Source organism: Monodon monoceros, unplaced genomic scaffold (genome assembly GCF_005190385.1).
Source record: "Monodon monoceros isolate NGI ecotype Baffin Bay Population unplaced genomic scaffold, NGI_Narwhal_1 Super_Scaffold_18, whole genome shotgun sequence".
In the NCBI taxonomy this organism is placed as follows: domain Eukaryota; kingdom Metazoa; phylum Chordata; class Mammalia; order Artiodactyla; family Monodontidae; genus Monodon; species Monodon monoceros.
Genome location: NW_021703774.1, coordinates 164155179 through 164175800, shown reverse-complemented (window position 1 = coordinate 164175800; position 20622 = coordinate 164155179). Strand labels below are relative to the sequence as shown.

At 50.7% G+C, this 20622-nt stretch overlaps 1 protein-coding gene across 2 annotated transcripts; it reads left to right on the top strand.

The window, feature by feature from the left end:
* Positions 1 to 13216: 13216 nt before the first annotated feature.
* Positions 13217 to 19188, top strand: LOC114899016 (chymotrypsin-like elastase family member 3B). Of its 2 annotated transcripts, XM_029229338.1 has the most exons (8): positions 13217 to 13272; positions 14275 to 14360; positions 15418 to 15515; positions 15636 to 15770; positions 16928 to 17064; positions 17451 to 17593; positions 18246 to 18398; positions 19101 to 19188. In XM_029229338.1, exons 1-8 carry the CDS (start codon positions 13233 to 13235, stop codon positions 19116 to 19118), a joined length of 810 nt encoding a protein of 269 aa, XP_029085171.1. In that variant the 5' UTR covers positions 13217 to 13232; the 3' UTR covers positions 19119 to 19188. The 2 variants fall into 2 exon arrangements, with proteins under 2 accessions (XP_029085171.1, XP_029085170.1); XM_029229337.1 differs by having other exon boundaries at positions 13218 to 13272; positions 18246 to 19110.
* Positions 19189 to 20622: the final 1434 nt, after the last annotated feature.

Below are 20622 nucleotides of genomic sequence, written 5' to 3'. Positions count from 1 at the left end.
ACACACACACACACACACACACACACACACACACACACACACACACACGACTAAGAAATACATGTATATATATATCTCTCTCCATGTATTTCCTATTGATTCTGTTTCTCTGGAGAACCCTGACTACTACACTGTGCTGAGAGCTTTATATGTATTCGCTCATTTCCTTCCCATTACAACCTTACAAGGTAGATGTTAATAGCATCTCCATTTTTCAGATAAGAAACTGAAGGGCGGAGGTGAACTAACTCACCTAAAAGAACATGATCAAGACGTGAACCCAAGCAATCTGGCTCAGGTCTGCCCACTACACATTGCACCTGTTACCTCCGGGGCCGTCCCTGCAGTTGCCATTTATCAAGCAATTCCTGAGTGGAGACACTGCGCTAAGGGTTTTCCGCATATAACAGGTGGGCCCCACAGCCCTCCAGGTTTCTGGGGTTACCTTTTCCTTTAATAATCACATAAAATAGCTCAAAACTCCATTCCACGTACCATGGGAAGCTCAGAGCCTTCCTCACTATTTCTGAGGCCCCCAGGGGGCTGTTATGGTCTCTTGTCACCCTTCACTCTGAATCTCTGCTTCTGGGCCAATTCTCAGCCCCCTCTTCTGTGACTGTCATCATCTCTCAGCAAAGCTGCACCCTTCTTCCGCCACAGTGATCACGACTCCCTCCTCACCTGTGCCCCAAACCACCTATGACAGGCTTGACTGAGGCGCAGGCTGCCAGAGGTTGACAACACTCAGCATAGGACAGAAAACAGCCCGACATAGAATAAACGGCCACTGCTCAGTTCTTCATGTCTCCTCTCCTCCTTTGTCCTCAGGCCCGGGCCGCCCACCATGAAGCTCTCAGGAAGCCCTTCTCCATCTCAGCTCCTCTCCCCCCATCCTCTTCTGAGGCACTCGCCCCCGCAGGGCGCCCCCTCCTCGGACTGCTGACGTCAAAGCCGACATTTCCGGTTCTTGGTTGACCGTACAAAGTTGCTCCTTTGAATCTCACCTGGGGTGGGGTGGGGGAGGCCACCTTCCACGTGAGGGTGCTTTCCTCTTGCCACCCCCACTAAGATGTGGAGCAGCGGGTGACAATGTTTCCCTTCCTGTAAATATGCTTTGGGTGACTAGATCCTTTCAATAACATTGTGAGGTAGAGCCTTTGTCTTCCCAGAGAGGAACTCAGCACTGAGACACTGCTTTGTGCACGTTCTACCAGACATAGGACCTTTGGGGAAGTTACCTCCTTTGTCTGAGCCTCAACTGCCTCATCTGGAAGCTGGGATAGTAAGAATACCTGCCCCACAGGGTTGATCCCTCGGTGTGTTGTAAACTCTCAATAAATCTTGGCTGTTCGATATTTGACAGATGAGGAAATTGGGTTCTAGGCCCAGCTGTGTTCTTTTTTTTTATAAATATATTTATTTTATGTATTTATTTTTGGCTGTGTTGGGTCTTCGTTGCTGCGTGCGGGCTTTCTCTAGTTGTGGAGAGAGGGGGTTACTCTTCGTTGTGGTGCGCGGGCTTCTCATTGCGGTGGCTTCTCTTGTTGTGGAGCACAGGCTGTAGGCCCGTGGGCTTCAGTAGTCGCGGCACATAGGCTCAGTAGTTGTGGCGCACGGGCTCTAGAGTGCAGGCTCAGTAGTTGTGGCACACGGGCTTAGTTGCTCCGCGGCACGTGGGATCTCCCGGACCAGGGCTCGAACCCGTGTCACTTGCATTGGCAGGTGGATTCTTAACCACTGTGCCACCAGGGAAGTCCCCCAGCTGTGTTCTTAATGTGCCGAATGACCTGAGCCTCAGTTTGCCCAAATGGAAAGGAGACAGTGGGACTGAATGGTCTCTGAAGCCCGTTCCAGGCCTGCCGCTCTCATTAATGGCATCCGTGAGTCTTTACCGCGTGTTCTCAGGACCCTTCCAGACCTTGCCTTATGTATGTCTTCATCTCCATGTTCATTGGACTCCTTTCTAATAAACTGGTAAACGTGAGTAAAGTCCTGAGTTCCGCAGGCCATTCTAGCAAATTACACCTGAGGAGGGGGTGGGGGGAACCCCCAATTTATGGATGGTTAGCTCAGAAGTATAAGGGTAGGGAATTCCCTGGCTGTCCAGTGGTTAGGACTCAGCGCTTTCACTGCCAGGGGCCCGGGTTGGATCCCTGGTCAGGGAACTAAGATCCTGCAAGCTGCACGGTGTGGCCGAAAAAAAAAAAAAAAGTACAGGGGTAACCCCTGGCCACCAGCCACTGGTGTCTGAAGTGGAACTGAGCCCTGTTACTTGTGGGATCTGGTGCTCATACAGGGGAGATAGTGCTAGAAACGAATTGAATTATTGAGTAACCAGTGGGTGTCAGAGAATTGGACCAATGGTTGGTATCAGAAAACACCTCACAGCCCCTTTTTGAAAAAAGCTCTTACATGGAGCCCACAAAAGAAACATGTCCCAGGAGTCAAGGAGAGGATCTGGTTCAGGCTGGGATGGGAGTTGCCAGGGACCACTGGGAAGATGGGACAAAGCTTGGTGGTTGGTTCCCAAGGGGCATAGTACTATTCTTTAAACTTTTCTGTATGCTTGAAATATTTCACAATTATCAACTTAAAAAAAAAAAAAGCAGTGATGGGATGTCACAGAAAGAGCCCTGGATGGAATCTGGAGTCCTAGGTCCTGGCTTCAGTTACACCATTGGACCACCCTGTGACTTGAGCAAGTTACAGCCTTCCTCCAGGCCACAGGGGCCAGACTCTAGCAGCCCTTCCAGTGCTGATATTTTCTTAGACGGTTTTCATTTACTTCAGTCCAAATACGTATTGAATGTCTGTTAGGTGCTTATCTATTTACATGTCTGACCTCCCGAGCGGACACTGAACCCCTGGAGGGTAGGGGCTGTCTCCTCACCCCTGTCTCCCCGGCGCCCAGCACAGGCCCCTGTATTTAGTGAGTTGTCTGAATGAAGGAAGGAAGGACAGAATGAATGACCACCAGGCCCCTGAAGGATTTGGAGTCTGTGGTTGGGGTCCACTGTGGGGAAGCCTGGGGTCTCCTCAGTACTGGAGCTCACTGGGTGTCCATCCTCTTGCCTTTACCTCTGGGGTGCCTGCACTGGGGTGGGAGGTGAGCATGGCTGTGGGAACAGGAGAAGAGCCAGCTTGGAGGCTTACAGGCCTCCATTTTCTGCTACAGACCCTGCCCAAGACTGGCTCCAGCCCTAACCTCTGACCCACTGGGAGAGCACCAGGAAACAGGCCGGAAGGCAGGAAACCTCCCCTAGGCTTGGCCTGGGCCCAGGCCACTACCAGGCCTAGACTGAGTCCTGAGTCCAGTGGGCCAGAGCCCACTTTACTTGCCCAGCCTGCAGAGCTCAGCGGCTCTGCCCCAGCTCCTCAGCACCTCCTTTGTCCCTGAGACCACTGCCAGCTGTTCAGTAAACATGGAGCAGCCTGCATGTGCAGGGAGGACAGCTGGGGTCAGGAGACCTGGGTTCAGTTCCCAGCTCTGCCTCTCAGAGGCTGGGTAAGTGGGGGCACTTTACCTGCCTCCATGAGCTCAGTTTCTTCAATGTATTTGTTGTGGAGATCAAAGCAGAGATGGTCTTGGTCTCAAACCATATTCAAGGAACTAAAAGTTAAGTCCAGCTTACAGATACAGTAGAAGCCACCTGAAGCCCTGGCCAACCCTACTCCCTCCCTGCTTGGAGGGTGTCACTGTCCGGATCACTGATGATCTTTGCTATCACGTTTATCCCGTTCCCATGCGTTGCTATCCCGAATATTACTGATTTGCCTGTTTTCAAATGCTATGTATATTATGGTATTATACTGAATACATTATTCTGTAATTTGCCTTTTTTTTTTTTTTTTCCAGTATGCAGGCCTCTCACTGTTGTGGCCTCTCCCGTTGCGGAGCACAGGCTCCGGACGCGCAGGCTCAGCGGCCATGGCTCACGGGCCCAGCCGCTCCGCGGCATGTGGGATCTTCCCGGACCGGGGCACGAACCCGTGTCCCCTGCATCGGCAGGTGGACTCTCAACCACTGTGCCACCAGGGAAGCCTGTAATTTGCCGTTTTACTCAATGAAATGCTTTTGAGATCTAGCCATATCGATACATGGAACTCGAGTTCCATAATTTTCAATCTTTAGTGCTGCTTTCTACAAATACGCCACGATTCGTCTGCTCTCTTCTCGATATACATTTAGGTTGTTTCCAATTATGTTTGGTTATTTCAAGCAACACTGAAATAAATATTCTTTTACGTGTCAAAAAATGATTTACGCAGAGATAAGTGCTTTCAGGGAGCTTACACACATTGGCCAGTGGTGCTCGCTATTCATTTTGATGACACTGTCTCCTGAACCCCAAATCAAGGCCAACAACTTGATGACAGAACAGACCATTTGAGGTTGGGACTCTCTGGAATGCAAAGGCAATAATTGTCACCCTCTCTTCAGTGCTCCCTAAGGGCCAAGCCCCATGCTAAGTGTCCTACCTGCTCAAATTTTCAAAAAAAAAAATCCCTGTGAGGGAGCTACTGGTATTATCCCAGCTGAGGAAACCCAGGTACAGAAAGGTCAGATATCTTGGTCAAGGTCACACAACAGTGGTTGAGCTTGAATTCAAACCAAACCTGGGTTCATCCAACTCTGCTACCCATATGTTAGCCAGACAGACCAGAGGGGTCCCAGCAGAAGCCCCCAGACGCGGCAGCATAGAGGCAAGAGGGACTTGCCAACCGTGGGCTCAGGGAGGCCTTCCTTAGGAAGGCGCCAGTCCCAACTGGCCTAGAAAGATGGGGAGCATTGCAGTGGCAGCAAAGGGCAGCATCTGGAAAAAGAGACACATCAGGTCCAGGCCTCGAGGCTGGTAGATTCAGCACTGCCCCCTTCACTCACCTCCCCTTGGCCCCTCCCTGCCACACACCTTCCTTGCATTTCTCTTTTCCCCCCGATTCTACACTGGTGTGTCTGCTGTCCACCCTTCTTTCCAATTCTTCTCTTTTTACCATTTTTCTCTTGGGTCATCTTATCTCTCTTCATTCCCCCAATAATCCAACCATGCATGCATGCATCCATGCATCCGTGCATGCATGCATCCGTTTACTTATCCATTCATCTGACATGAACTGAGCACCAATGCTGTGTCTGGACATTGGAGCCTGAGTGAGGCTGTGCCTAGAATTGGTGGTGAGTGCATTCGTCACACTCAGCTAAACTTCCATGAGGAAACTCTGAGACCTGTCCTCTCCCTCAAACACAGCCAGAGACAAACACACCCTTACACAAACCAGGCAACCTACTAGGAAAAAACCTGAAGAGACAGTCATGGCTCTCTGGCACTCCCTGCTGGTAACTTGAGAGATTACCTCCTGGGCTGGAGGGTTCCAATGTGACTCAGGGAGAGGCTGCCCTGGCTCCCAGACTTTGATCCCCGACCAGAGATCAAACCCGGACCCTGACAGTGAAAGTGCCAAGTCCTAACCGCTGGATGCCAGGGAATTCCCGTGTTGTTCTCTTGTTACAAACCCTTCAAAGGCCCCTGTCACTCTGGGGCACCTGCTCCGCAGAGGTCACAGGTCTCATCTCTGCTCTCTCTTCCCCTCCCAGGGAAGCTCCAGCCTTAGGATAATTCCTCACTGCATCCCCGTTGGGCCCAGGAATGGGGGGACTGACTCCTGCAGGCTGGGTTTCCCAGGCACCCATGACAGCTGGTTTCCAGCTGGGTTCAGCCAATGGGAGGCACTGGTGGAGATGGAAGTGCAGGAGGAAGAGAGAAACCAGGGTATCTCTCCCCTGCACCTCCTCTATGGCTCCCACGGAACTGGCCTGGATAGGGCCCAGCTTCTGCTGAGCAACCCCAGCTCATCTCATCCCTCCGTCCCCAATCCTGGGAGGAACCATGGCTAAGCTCTAAGCCCCGTTATCTTCTTAGCACTTCCCTCACCTGGGTAACCAATTCCCTCCATGTCAAATACTTGAGATTCCTGTTTTCTGGTTTGACCCTGACTGATACCACCAGCCATCTGACTTTCCAGCCTGAGGAGGAAGCCAGCAGCCTACATAGGGCAGAGCCACGGAAACAGCAGAGGACGGAACCGAATCTTGGGGCACCTCCCCTGTGCTCTCCCTGCCTCTGGACTTGAAGTCAAGTCCTGTGAGATGGTGAATTTCCTAACTGTTTACCTTAGGCAGGGTTTCCTGCTACTGGCATCTGAAAACATTTGTACTATTCGGTGCCAGGAATCTGCAAATGCCCCCAATATCTATTCTCTCTTTCTTCCACGGTAAGAGGCATTTTCCTTGTGCACAGGACATTTCCTGGTCTCCCAGGCAGCCGGGGTCGGGGGTGGTGGTGGGGAAACCACAAGTTGATTTCTGAGCATGGTCAGAAGAGATGTATGCAAATTTCAGGTTGGGTGCTTAAAGATAAAGGCAAGCTTGCCCCTTTCCTTTCTCCGTCTGGAATGTGGGTGTGGTGTAGGAGCCATTGCAGGCTGTATTAGTTTCCTGGGGCCACCAGCTGAGTCACTTAAACAACAGAAATGTATTCTCTCCCAGGTCTAGAGGCTAGAAGTCTGAAATCTAGGGGTCAGCAGAGTTGATTCCTTCTGAGGGCTGTGAGGGAAGGATCTGTTCCAGGCCCTTCTCCTTAGCTAGTAGGTGGCTGCCTTCCTTCTATGCATGTTTCTCTGTGTCGAAATTTCAGCTTTTTATAAAGATACAAGTCATACTGGATTAGGGCCCACCCTAATGACCTCATCTTAACTAATTACATCTGCAATGACCCTATGTCCAAATAAGGTTACATTCGGAGGTACGGGGGAATTTGGAGAGGGGAACACAATTGAACCCATGCCTTGCGGGTGAGGGCACACCCTAGAGTTGGAGGAACTGAGAAATAGAATGAGCAGATGACTTCACAGAGAAAAGCTGCCATGCCAGCCGGGACTTTGAGGTTAGAGGAGAATAAATTTCTCTCTTATTCATGCACCATTATTTAGGGTCTCAGTTACATTCAAACAAACGTGTGTCATAGGTCAGGGTCTGGGAAGGGAACGGATGCCAAGCCCAAGGGGTAACTGAGGAATATTTAATAAACGTGCGGGGACTTCCCTGGTTGTCCAGTGGTAAAGAATCCGCCTTTCAATGCAGGGGATGCGGGTTCGATCCCTGCTCAGGGAACTAAGATCCCATATGTCTCGGGGCAGCTAAGCCTGCGTGCCACAACTAGTGAGCCCGCGAGCCTCAACTAGAGAGCCCGTGTGCCTCAACTAGAGAGACTGTGTGCCGCAAACTACAGAGCCCAGGCGCCCTGGAGCCTGCTCGTCACAACGAGAGAAGAGAAAAACCCTCACGCCACAAGTAGAGAGAAGCCCGTGCACCACAACGAAGATCCCACGTGCCGACTAAGACACGACACAGCCACAAATAAACAAAATAAATAAATAAATAAATCTTTAATAAATAAATAAATAAATAAAAGTGCGGATGGGGTTGGAGAAACTAACAAGGAATGGTGAGGCATCTCAAGGCTAGCAACAGTGGGGAGCCGATATCACCCCCGGGCCTGAAAGGGCAGAGGGAGGAAGCAGTGAATGGAGCCCTGAGGTAGGAGCTGTGGGGAAAGGTGAAGGTCCCCTGATAGGAGTCAGGGCCTTTGATGGAGGGATGCAGGCGTTGGGATAGATGCCCCATCTTCCTGTCCTCCAGTCTCCTGCTGGCACCTTCCACTGACTGAACGAAACCCAGAGGACCATGGAGCCCATGGATGCTTCCATCAGGTCAGCCAGCGGCGCAGGGTGGGTGGAGCCCAGCGACGGGCGGATGGAGAGCGTCCAGTGGGCTGACACCTGGTTCCTGCTGCCACACGCCCCCTGCTGGCTGTGGGCTCAGGAAACTTTGTCTTCGCAAGAGGATCCCTGGTGACAGGTCAGTGCCTGGAATCTAGTAGGTGTTCGACAAACATTTGTTGAATGTGTACGTGCCAGGAGGGCCGTGGAATGAGAGCAGGGGAAGGAGGGGGCTTCACACCTCCAGCCCCTTTGTCACCACCATCTCCCAGAGCAGTGGAGGTGCGAGGGGGGGTGCTTTTCCCACCCACCTGCTCAGCCCCAGGAAGACAGGGCACGGGCCCGTATCCCTCCCCAATGCCACTGTCCAGCATCACCTCGGGTCCCAGCGGAGGCAGTGTCTTCCTCGGGGCAGGAGCCACCTGCATGTCGTCCCAGCCCTGGGTCCCCTCAGTGGCTTCTTTGTGTCATTGCAGGACCAGGGGGGCACCTGCCTGATCTCTGTGGCTGAGCTGTCTCATCTGAGAGGGATGGGGCTGGTAGCTGGGGTGCTACGGGGCAGTGAGGCACCAGAGAATCTGGGACTTAAGATCACTGTGGGTGACTCAAGGTGAACATTGACACCTTGCAGACTCTGAGAAGTCCTACAGGAAAGATCCATTTGAACTTTCTTTAATCTCGTATTTCCCAAGCCCATTGGATCTTTGATTCTTTATTGAGTGCCCAGTGGGTTCAGGGTGGGAGCTGAGCCCCCAGCAGGGAACACAGCAGGGGCTCCATTATCGTGGCTTATTTGTCACAGAACACGGATTAACATCCTCCGGACGCTGCTCTTCAGAGCCACCATCCAAACGCTGCCGCTTGGCTGGCTTCTCCGGGACGCGCAGAGGGGTGGGCCTCCAGATGTGCCCTTTATGAGAGTCAGGGGAGGAAGAGTCGGGCATTGAAGCATCTTTAGCTTCATTCATTCATTCGTTGCCTCTTTGTTTTTTTCACATCTTTACTGGAGTATAACTGCTTTACAATATCGTGTTAGTTTCTGCTGTACAACAAAGTGAATCAGCCACATGTATACATATATCCCCATATCCCCTCCCTCTTGTGTCTCCCTCCCACCCTCCCTACCCCGCCCCTCTAGGTGGTCACAAAGCACGTAGCTGATCTCCCTGTGCTGTGCGGCTGCTTCCCACTAGCCATCCATTTTACATTTGGTAGTGTATATATGTCATGCCACTCTCTCACTTCATCCCAGGCTCCCCTTCCCCCCCCCCACGCCGTGTCCTCAAGTCCGTTCTCAACGTCTGCATCTTTATTCCTTCCCTACCACTAGGTTCATCGGTACCATTTTTCTAGATTCCATATATATTCATTAGCATACGGTATTTGTTTTTCTCTTTCTGACTTACTTCACTCTGTATGACAGTCTCTAGGTCCATCCACCTCACTACAAATAACTCAATTTCGTTCCTTTTTATGGCTGAGTAGTATTCCATTGTATATATGTGCCACATCTTCTTTTTCCATTCATCTGTTGATGGACATTTAGGCTGCTTCCATGTCCTGGCTATTGTAAATAGCCTCTTTTAATGTAATGTGTATATTGCTGAGCACACACCGTGTGCCAGGCCTCTTCTGGCGCTGGGAATTCAAAGATAGATAGGAAAGTTTGGCCCTCATGAAGTTTCCCACCAGGTGGGAACTAGAAACAATGAAAACACTCCTCCCTAAGAAAGGGCTCCTCAGCTGCCCCAGCCTCCTTACCCTCCAGACCAACCTCCCAACTGCCCATACTCTCCCGCACACCGGGGCCTCTACCTCCGGTTCAGGATGTGGCCTGTTTTAGGCTGAGGCCTACTGTGGATCCGTCAGCTTCCCTGCCAGCTCCCTCTTCCCAGGGGAAAGCTCCAGCTGCTCCCAGGCCAGGAAACCCCAGAGGCTTAATGAGCAGCACACGTGACAGTGTGTCCACCAGGCCTTGAGGATAAGATGACCTGACAGGCGTTGTGGTGAGAGAGAATCCTGGAGGGTTCATCTCCCTTGGGACAGAGCAGAGGGCCAGGGTGGCTGCGTGCCTGTCTGCAGAGAGGCTGGGACCTGCTCAAGGCCACCTGGTTAAAGGCTGGAGAGTCTTATCGTGTGACGTTGGAGCGGGGGGCAGGCAGTGACAAACCGGGGGGGGGGGGCCCTGGGCCAGTCCTCACTGTTCTCTGGTCCTTAATTTCCTGTCTGTCAGAAGAGATGGATTAGATCATCTTTTAGGCTCTGTCTGTTTCAGACACTCTACAGTGGGATCCAAAAGGGTCTGACCCGCCCCTCCGGCTCCCCAGTCATGTCCTCGGCCTCTCCCCCTTTCCTTCTCTGCTCAGGGTCTGGGAAATGGCTCCAAGCTTCAAAGGTGAGCAAACAAACATGTCCAGGCCCATAGGGAACAGGGAGTAAGGGAGGGCACAGCTATTTTTATCACGCTTTGAAGGATTTCACAGCTGCTTCTGTTGTGTCGACACACTCACCACAGGCTCAGGCTATCAGAGTCACAGACATCACTGTGGGAGTTCTCGGAGGGGCTGCACCCCTAAAAGAAACCCTGCCCAGCTGATGCCTGACAGCCATCACGAGGGATCCGTTTAAAGCAACTAAGCATTGCCTTCCTCCCATGCTTCTGAAACGTAGGAGCCCCCAAAGGATGGCTCTATACAGTCAGTGACGCCAGCAGGAAGGAGTCTGGTGATCCTTAGAGCGCTGGGTGTTGAGGAGAGACAAGCGTTGCTCAGGAAAGTCTGCAGAGCCTGTTTGCCTTATTCAGCAAACATTCATTGAGCCCCTACAAAATGTCAGTCCCGGGGCTGGGAGGTTGTTTCCAACAGCTAGCGAAGGTGTGCTAAGTCTTTTCTACAAATTAATGTGAGTTGAGTTCACTGATTTAGTGCCAGGCTCTGTGCTTCACACTTCACTGAGGTGATCTCAGTTATCGCTCTACCTCTAAAATATACCCTGACTACACCCACATCTCTCCATTTCCATCTCCACCATCCCAGGCCAAGCCCCATGCCCACCCCTCATAGCCCTGCTTTGCCCAAGCGACTGAAGTAGTTCCAGCCGGTCCCCCTCACTCTCATCCCACAATCCTTCCCACGGTGCCCAGGAAAGAGATTTTTTGAAAGCAAAAGCGAGATCCCAGGTCCTTCCCTTACTTAATCACCACTCCCACCCACCATAGCTTTATGCTTAGAATAAAGACCAAACTCCTTCTCAGCCTGACCTGCAAAGAGACCCTATAGGGTCTGGCCTTCACCCACCTCTCTCTCTCTCTTTCTTATTCTCTCTCTCTCTCTCTAAATCTGGATTTCAGGTAACAGAATTGGATTAATCAAATATCATGAGTCTGCTCATGGGCCACTCTTATTTATTAGACAGACAGTTATTTTAAATAATGTAGTTGCCACCTTCAAAACCACATCTAACATAATGACACAGATGACTCTCAAAAGCATAATGCTAAGTGAAAGATGCCCAGAAACGTAAACTATATACTATATGCTTCCATTTGTATGTAAAGATGCTAGAAAAGGCCAAACTAAAGAGATGGAAAGCAGATCACAGGTTGCCAGGGGGGCCAGGTGTGGGGGTGGGATGGAATGTGACTGGTGGGAGGGAAATTTCTCGGGTAATGAAAATGTTCTGTATCATGACTGTGGTGGTGGTTACATGACTGTGTGTGTTTGTCAAGACTTATTAAATTTACAGTTAAAACTGGAGAATTTTATTGTATGCAAATTTACCTTTGAAAAAGCTAAAACCAAAATGAAAACTACCAAAGCAAAGCAGGAAGCTCTAACGACATCTAATCTATCCTCCTTCCTCCACCCCAGACTTGAGTTAACGGTCATCCAGAATCCTCTGTTCGTCATGCCTTTGCTTGCCTTTTTATACAGTTTTATTCACCTATTTGCATTCCTTAAAAGGTATATTTTAAAATCTCAGTTGTTTTTAATTCTATAAAAAGAGTATTAAACTGCATTTCATCTTCTGGGGCCTTTTTTCCTTCTTAGTTTAGAGTCCTAGGGATTAGCTACATTGTGACATGTCATGGTGATTCGTTATTTTTGACGGCTGATCAATATTCTACTGTATAAATATACTACACATTTTCACCCATTTGCCTTCATGGACATTTCTGTTGTTTCTATGTTTCTGTTATTGAGGATTGAGGACAGGAACACCAGGAACATTCTTGTGCATGTCTCCTGGGGCACATGTGCATGATTTTCTTGAGGGTCCTACCTAGGAGTGGAATTGCTGGATCAGGTGTGAATTCAGCTTTAGGCATCACCTCTTCTTGGACCTCATCCCCTACCACTCTTCACTTTGACTACTATGCTTCAGCCTCACTGACCTCCTCTCCTTGGACAAGCCAAGCCTATTCCAGCCTCCAGGTCTTTGCACTTGTTGTCCTTCCCACCTGGAGAGCTTTTCCTTCAGGGCTTCTCATGGCTGGCTTTTACTTGCCTTGTTCAGGACTCAACTGAACACTACCTCCTCAGCTCAAATGTCACTCTCTCTGGTCCCCCATCTGAATGAGTCACTCCCATTCCCACCCAAGTCACCTACATTTCATTCTTTTCATAGTACCTTCCACTACAATCAGAAATAGCCTTTATTGATTGACTGACTGATTGATTTTTGGCTGCGTTGGGTCTTTGTTGCTGTGTGCAGGCTTTCTAGTTGCGGCGAGCGGGGGCTACACTTCATTGCGGTGTGTGGGCTTCTTATTGCTGTGGCTTCTCTTGTTGCGGAGCATGGGCTCTAGGCATGTGGGCTTCAGTAGTTGCAGCACGTGGGCTCAGTAGTTGTGGCACATGGGCTCAGTAGTTGTGGCTCGCAGGCTCTAGAGCACAGGCTCAGTAGTTGTGGTGCATGGGCTTAGTTGCTCCGTGGCATGTGGGATCTTCCCGGACCAGGGCTCGAACCCGTGTCCCCGGCATTGGCAGGCAGATTCTTAACCACTTTGCCACCAGGGAAGTCCCCAACTAATATTAATCCTATGTTAGAGGTGAGAAACTTGAAACTCAGAGAAGTTAAGCCATGTGCCCAAGGATGCAGAGCTTGGAAGTGGCAGAGCCAGGATTTGAACCCAGGTGTGACCAGTCCCAGAGCCTATGTTTGTTCCTGGAAGAGGCTGTCTTGTTCTGATGTGAACTTTCCTGCCCCTTCCCCTGCTATCAGCTTGCCATTCAGTGCCACCTGTGCAGCCACACATTGCAGGGAACCCTGGATCCTGTTGTTGACTGACTCTCCCCCATCTGCAGTGGGTGGGGGCTGTAGCCTTGGACCATGGGAGACCTGGTGTTCTACCACCTGTTCCGGGAATGGGGCCCAGTCTGACCCCCTCACCCGTCTTCTGCCCTATATTAAAGCCTCAGGCTATGGATCTCTTTCCTACCATCTCAAAACTCACGATGCTCCGGCTGCTGAGTTTTCTCCTATTTGTGGCCCTTGGTAAGACCCCAGCCTGTGCTGCCCTGTGCCAGGAGCCCTTGAAATCTACCAACCCACCCTGAGTCTCGCAAACCCAATACCTGGTTCCATAGGAGAGGTCCCAGCTTGTATCTGGGGCATGATTGTGGAGGTTTTCAGCTTGGTGCTGGAGCAGGAGAATAGAGGGGAAGCTGTGGGTGATAGACCAGCTCAGGGGGAAGACTGGAGGACCCAAAGGTCTGTGGTGGGAGTCCTCGACGTGGGTGGTAAACAAAGTCTAGTGGGAAAGACTTTGGGGTCTGTGGTTAGACTGCTTGGGTTGGAATTTCTGTTCTTCTGCTTAACCCAACTCTCCTCTCACACTCCCCCTACTGCACTCCATATCCTGTGGTCTAGCCTTTTCCTGGACTCTCTGCCATATTACATTACAGCTCAGGGCTACCTCCTCCAAGCAGCATCTCTTGACTGACAATAATGAATGGTAACAGATAATGTTTACTGAGTGCTTACTATATGCCAGGCAGAACGCTAAGGATTTTTTCGTATATTATCTCATGTAACCCTCACAACAGTCCCCTTAAGGTCAGTACTACTATTATCCCCATTTTACAGGTAGAGAAACTGACCCTCAGAGAAGTAAAGTAGCCCATCCTAGAACCAGGGGCAGAGCTGCACTTTGAATCCAGGCAGTCTTACTCCAAAGCCACCCCTCTTCACGACAATAGCTATCACTTCTCAAGGGCTCATTGGGTACCAGGCACGGTTCTAAGTGCATCAACTCCTTCATTCCTGCCATGAAAGGAAGCCACATGTTCATCTCTCTCCCTAGACTCCTGGGAGTCCAGAAATCCCTGCTCTAGTCCAAATGCTCCTTGTTCATATGTGGTTACTGAGGTTCAGATAGGGGAAGGAGTTGTATGGCATCTCACAGCCTGTTTGTGCCATAGCTAGGACTGGGACCCAGACCTCTTCTTTGCTTTGGGGGACCCTCTAGCTGATTGACGCTTCTACTCTACCCTCTAGCCTCGGGCTTTGGCCAGACTTCCTACAGCCTCTCCTCCCGCGTTGTCAATGGTGAGAATGCGGTCCCCTACAGCTGGCCCTGGCAGGTAAGAGCAATACCAGCTGCACTATTTCCCACCGTGGGCTCTGCACCCCACGCTCTGATTGCAGGATATTCATTCTGGACCTCATTGTGCTGTTTCCAGTTTTCACCTCAGTCTCCAAAGGCCAGGAAACCCTGGGACAATCTACTTCATATGGAAGTTTTGCCCATTTAATCTGTAACCCTCACTGGGCTGTTTGCAAGTTAAAAGTAGACTCTGGGGAAAGGGCAGTGTTTGACCCAAGGGTTGGTGCATTAATGGTGGAAGTTCAGCGTGATGTTTAAGGAGTGAGATTGGGGGGACTCATTTCTAGACCCCTCAAACTATACAACAGGGCTATAAGGTCTGGAGCAATAACGGGATGAAGGGCTTTATAGAGGTCAGTGAAGGGAGCACAGAGGACTAGACTCATTGCACTAGTGCACTCATTGCACTAACACAGTAGCCACAGTAGCCACTAACACAGTAGCCACATGTGGCTATCTACATTTATTTATTTAATTTTTATTGGAGAGTAGTCGATTTATTTGTGTTAGTTTCAGGTATACAGCAGAGTGAATCAGTTATACATATACATATGCCACTCTTTTTTTAGATTCTTTTCCCACATAGGCCTAAATTTAAATTAAATTTAAATTAAGTAATATTAAAAATTCAGTTGCTCAATGCTAACCACATTTTAAATTCTCAATAACCACATGTGGCTAGTGGCTACCATACTGGACCATACTGAACATTTCCATCATCACAGAAAGTTCTACGGATGGCACTGGTCTACAACAGGGGTCAGCTAACTTGTTCTGTAAAAGACGAGAGAGTAAATAGTTTAGCCTTTGTCAGCCATGTGGTTTCTGTTGCAATGACTTAATTCTGCCACTGTTGCATGAAAGCAGCCATGGATGGTACAGTTGTGTGGGCTAGGCACTGCACATTTCCAGAGGTGCCATTCTGTGTGAATGATTCTCTCTAGAGTTGTGCAGTGCACAACCTATACAGCCATGGGTAGCAGCCCTCGTTGTGGGGCCCAGACCACTCAGGCTCCTCTTTCCCTTGCCACCAGGTCTCCCTGCAGTATAAAAAGGACGGGACCTTCTACCACACTTGTGGAGGCAGCCTGATCGCCCCTGACTGGGTCATGACAGCGGGCCACTGCATCTCGTGAGTTCTCTCACTTGCCCCCTCCCTGCGTGAGACCCAGGCAGGCTGGGGCAGTGGGGGACTGTGGGAGGGGAGGGGGGAGGCCAGTCAGGCCTGTACTGATGTCACCTCCGCCAGCAGGAGCTCCCTGACCTACCAGGTGGTGTTGGGCGAGTATGACCGCTCTGAGAAAGAGGGCTCCGAACAGGTGATCCCCATCAATGCTGGGGACCTCTTCGTACACCCACTCTGGAACTCCAAATGCGTGTCCTGTGGGTGAGTGAACTCTCAGGCCTGGGACCCAGGGGCTCCTCTGCTGGTCTATCTATGACCCAACACTGATTCTGAGAAGACTCCCAGGGACAGTAGAGCTGGGCCAGCAGCCTGAGCCCAGGTCCCACATGCTGAGGGTCAGAGCCAACAGAGCTTTTAAGGATAATCCACACCAAACATCTCTCCCTACAGAGGGGAGAGCAGGGCCCAGGGAGGGGCAGGAACTCTCCCAAGGCCACTCGGCTGGTTGGCTTCAGAACCCAGGACTCCTCAGGCACCCCTGTCCCAAATCCAAGGGTTCCTCCATTCAGTGGGCATTCATCCAGAGCGTCCTGCGTTCCCGGCATTGTGGGCTAAAGGACGAGCACTGGACTGAGAGTCAGGCTCCAGCACCAAGTCACTGTGCGGCTTGGGCAAGTCATTGCCCTTCTTTGGGCCTCAGTTTGACCACTTGTCAAGGGTGGCATTCTGGGCTTCCTGGGTGGTTATGAGGGTCAAGGAGAAAATCACCGGGTGAGAACACAAAGCAGGGTTTCTTAACCCTCTCAAGCATATGCAAAATTGTATGTCTGGGTAGCTCAGCATTTTTCTGGTGAGAGGATCAAAGAAGGGTGCAAAACCCCTGAAAGTGCAATGCAGAAGTGAGGGACCATGATGGTCAAGACCTTGACCCATCCTCAGGGGCTCCTGGGGTGAGTGGAGAGAAAATCAGACCCAGATGCAATTACTTGAGGGACAAACAGGCAGATGAAGAGAGCAGTGGTGCTCAAAGTGTGGTCGCCAGGCCAGCAGCAGCAGCGTCACCTGGGAACTCATTAGAAATGTGAACCCTTGGGGCCTCCCAGACCCACCGCATCCGAAACTCTGGAATGGGCTCCAGCAACTTGTGTTTTAACAAGCCCTCCAGTGATTCTGACACAGCTGATGCGTGAGAACCACTGGTGTCAAAGCTGAGGACAATTACCAAGGCTGAGGGTCGGCGTGGGCTGAAGAGGCCAGGAGGGCTCCCTAAAGTTGCTCAGCAGTAGGAACGCATGGGATCTGGAGGGAGAAGGGGCGTCGGGCGCATCCCGGAGGTCAAATATCTTAAGCAAAGCTGAGGGGCGGGGCTTGGTCTGGCTGGAGGACCAGGCTCCCCATGACTCTTCCCTCCTCCCCAGCAATGACATCGCCCTCATCAAGCTCTCGCACAGCGCCCAGCTGGGAGACAAGGTCCAGCTCGCCAGCCTCCCTCCCGCAGGCGACATCCTGCCCAACGAGACACCCTGCTACATCAGCGGCTGGGGCCGTCTCTACAGTACGTGCTGACCCCTCCAGCCAGCCATAGGGACAGTGGGTAGGATGACAGAGCCTGGGGTGGGGCGCTGAGGGCGACATCAGGAGCATCCTTGCACTTTTCCTCCATTCCTCCTCCAGAGGCAGCCTTCTCCCCTCACCCTCCCAAACGTGAATGTGTTCAATGGAAGATTTTTTTGTCTTCTGCGTGCCAGGTGCTGGAGATGTTCTGATGGAGAAAGCAGGCAGGACCACATAACCTGGTGGGAGGAGACTTCCCATCAGACTAGAAGAGTGGCTTTTCCTCAAACCCCCCGTCCCACTCTGGGGCTCCCAGTCCTAACTCCCAGATCCCAGCCCTAGCCCTGCACCCCTACAGCCCCTGCTCAATGCTCTCTATCTCCACAGCCAGTGGGCCGCTCCCGGACAAGCTGCAGCAGGCCCTGCTGCCCGTGGTAGACTACGAGCACTGCTCCAAGTTGGACTGGTGGGGCAGTGCCTTGAAGAAGACCATGGTGTGCGCCGGCGGGGACATCCGCTCTGGGTGCAATGTGAGTCAGCAGCTCTCGTCTGCCCGAGGTGGTGCGGGGCTACAGCCACTCCGCTGGGTGTGCAGGGCCCAGGGTACTTCTGCTATCTGCCTGGGAGGAGAGGGAGGAATCTTGACTGCTGGGCTCATTCAAGCCTCCAGGCCAGGCAGGACTTGGAGGAAGTCACTGCGGCCCAGGCACACAGCTCTGGTCTCTGGACTCTAGTCCCAGCTCACACACCGACTTGATCTGGGACAAGTTACTGTCCCTTCCTCGACCTTAGGATTCCCATCAGTACAGCAAGGGATATGGACACCATGATCTCTAAAGTCACCTTCAAATCTGGGGTCCTGAAGTTATAATTAAGCAATACTGTCACTGTACAAGTGAATATGAATAACAATATTAATAACTAACTGTGGTACTAAGAATCAGAACTACCATTTATTGATTGCTTCCTCTCTACCAAGCACTGCGCTAAGACCATATACTTATCACCTCATTTAATTGTCACAAAATCTTGTAAGATATATATCATTCCCCATCACAAAGGAGCAAACTGAGGCTCAGAGAGGTCAAGTCATAGAAGGGTTTCTCAAAATCCCCAAAGTCTGAACCAATTCCTTAAAGCTCAGACACAGCTCAGTCCCCCACTGCTCTCCAACCATTCCAGGGTGACTCTGGAGGACCCCTCAACTGCCCGGCAGCAGATGGCTCCTTTCAGGTCCACGGCGTGACCAGCTTCGTTTCTGCCTTTGGCTGCAACACCCTCAAGAAGCCCACAGTGTTCACGCGAGTCTCGGCCTTCAATGACTGGATTGAGGAGGTAAGCAGGACAGGGCAAGCAGCGAGGGCTCCGGGTGCTGGCTCTTCTCAGAGGTGCTGGGGGGATGGGTGAGAACAGCAGATCCTGATCCTAGGAGGTCAGTAGTGGGAGTGGGGCACATGCCAGAAGGGTTTGAGGATGTTTTCTGCTACAGTGTGGCCCTAAGAATCTCAAGGGCTTCTGGGTGGAGCTTTGAACTACTGCTGAACTTCCTTTTTTCAACAAGTGTATATGAAGTGCCTCCTTTGGTCCAGGTCTTTTCTTGTCATGGAGGATAGCGTGATGTGTGGCTTGTGGGGAACAGACGATTAAATGAGCAAAATGATGAAATGTGGTGGAAGCTGTGATAGGTGAGGCTCAGGCCCCAGTGAGAATGCAAACCTCATCTGGCAATGAGTGGGTCAGGGAGGATTAATACTGTTCGTGACAATAGTCTTAGCCACCATTTATGGACTCTTAAACATATGCCAGGCACTGTGATGACACCTTAGTTAATAGTTTAATTTAAAACCCCCATGAGGTAAGTACTATGATTACCCCCATTGTACAGATGAGAAAACTGAGGCTCAGAGAGCTCAAGTCACTCTCCCAGGGTCATACAGCCAATGAGTGACATGGTTGGGAGTTGAACTCAGTTCCATATGGCGTCAGAAGCTGTGTTCCTGACTAGACTATTCTGGTTTTTCCCCTCTCTTTTTTCAGACCATTGCAAGCCACTAGAACCAAGGCCGGGGTGGCAGTGCCCATTCACTCTCTTTGTGAAAAATAAAGATCTCTCAGAAAATTCCAAATTGAGTCTTTCTTCCTTCTTTGATTCACCTCTTCCCCTCTGGCCTGTTCCTAAAATCTTAGATGTGATATGTAGAGATGAGAAGAGAACCAACCCTCTCATATGAGAATGAGGAAAAAATGAGGCCCAGAGAGAAGGGAGTTGCTGTCAAGTGACCGACCATCACAGTTTTCCTGGGACACAGGACTTTCTGTGGTTAAAACTGGGTGAGGGACTTCCCTGGTGGTCCACTGGTTAAGACTCCGTGATTCCACCACAGGGGGCACGGGTCGGGGAACTAAGATATGTCCCGTGGTGTGGCAGAAAAAAAAAAACAACAAAAAATCAACATCAAAAACAAAACCAAAAAAAACCCAAACCGGTGAGTCTTGGGAAGTTGTACAGCCATGTGCACAATCACTGGCTTTTCAATGCAGGCATAAAAGCATGGCAGAGTCTGCAGAAATACTGTCCTTACCAGCCCCTTGGGAGGCTCATGTTGGAATTGACAGGGCTGTGCATTTTCTGCTTCCATTGATGGGCTGGGGAAGGAGGACTGCAGTCATTCATTCATTCAACAAGCATTCATTCCTTCTTCTTGAGGAGGGCTCACAGGGGGAAGACGACGTGGATTCTGCCCTGAAATGGCTCATTATTTAGACAGAAATGAGCATATCAGAGTCATTCATTAAACATTTACTAGGCACCTTCTTTGTTGAAAGCTCTGGGCTGAGAGAACAGAGGTAAGCAGGACAAGGTCAGGGAGAGCCCTTGCTGCAGGGCGGAGACGCACACACAGATGCACACACAATGCGGAGACCGAGGTCGGACCCCAGTGGGCTGTTGCTGAGGTCCAAAAGACTGCTGCCGTGCCTCCAACTCAACATAAAAACAACCGAATTCTTTTACTCACGTTTCTCCTGAATACCATGAAAGGAAGCATGGTCCCCACAAGGACACACGTATACAATTTTTAATATTAACGTTGTTCCATTGTTCCCTTCCTTAAAAAATTATGCTTCCAGTGTTGAAAAGTTTAAAAGATACAACATGGAGAATAATAAACAAAACACCCAAATAGCCTCCCTCCACAATGAACAAATTTCACATTTTTGCTTCATATTTTCTAAAATAACTACAGTTCAGGTGGAGGCCCCTTTGTACTCTTCCCAGGGGTCTTCACCACCATGGGTGTGGGGTTATCCACCAAATATTACTGCTTTTCCTTTGGGGCACATAGTAGGATAGCTGTTACCTTCCCTCTTGAAGTTGAGTTTGGCCATGTGGCTTGCTCTGGCCAAGGTGAAGATTTGAGAGACAGGACGATTTCCCTTTGCCTCAGTAACTGGTGGCTCCAGGTCAGCCTGGTCCCAGAGCGAGGAGATGTGGAACACAGCCTCTCTGCTGCCCCCTGATGGACATGCAGCACAAGCAAGAAATACAGTCTTGTTACAA

Excerpts from the sequence above, each read along its gene's own strand:
- LOC114899016 (XM_029229337.1), top strand. The coding sequence starts at position 13,233 with ATGCTCCGGCTGCTGAGTTTTCTCCTATTTGTGGCCCTTG. Across the intron at positions 13,273-14,274 it reads TCTCCTATTTGTGGCCCTTG|CCTCGGGCTTTGGCCAGACT; the intron begins GTAAGACCCCAG and ends TCTACCCTCTAG. Across the intron at positions 14,361-15,417 it reads CCTACAGCTGGCCCTGGCAG|GTCTCCCTGCAGTATAAAAA; the intron begins GTAAGAGCAATA and ends CCTTGCCACCAG.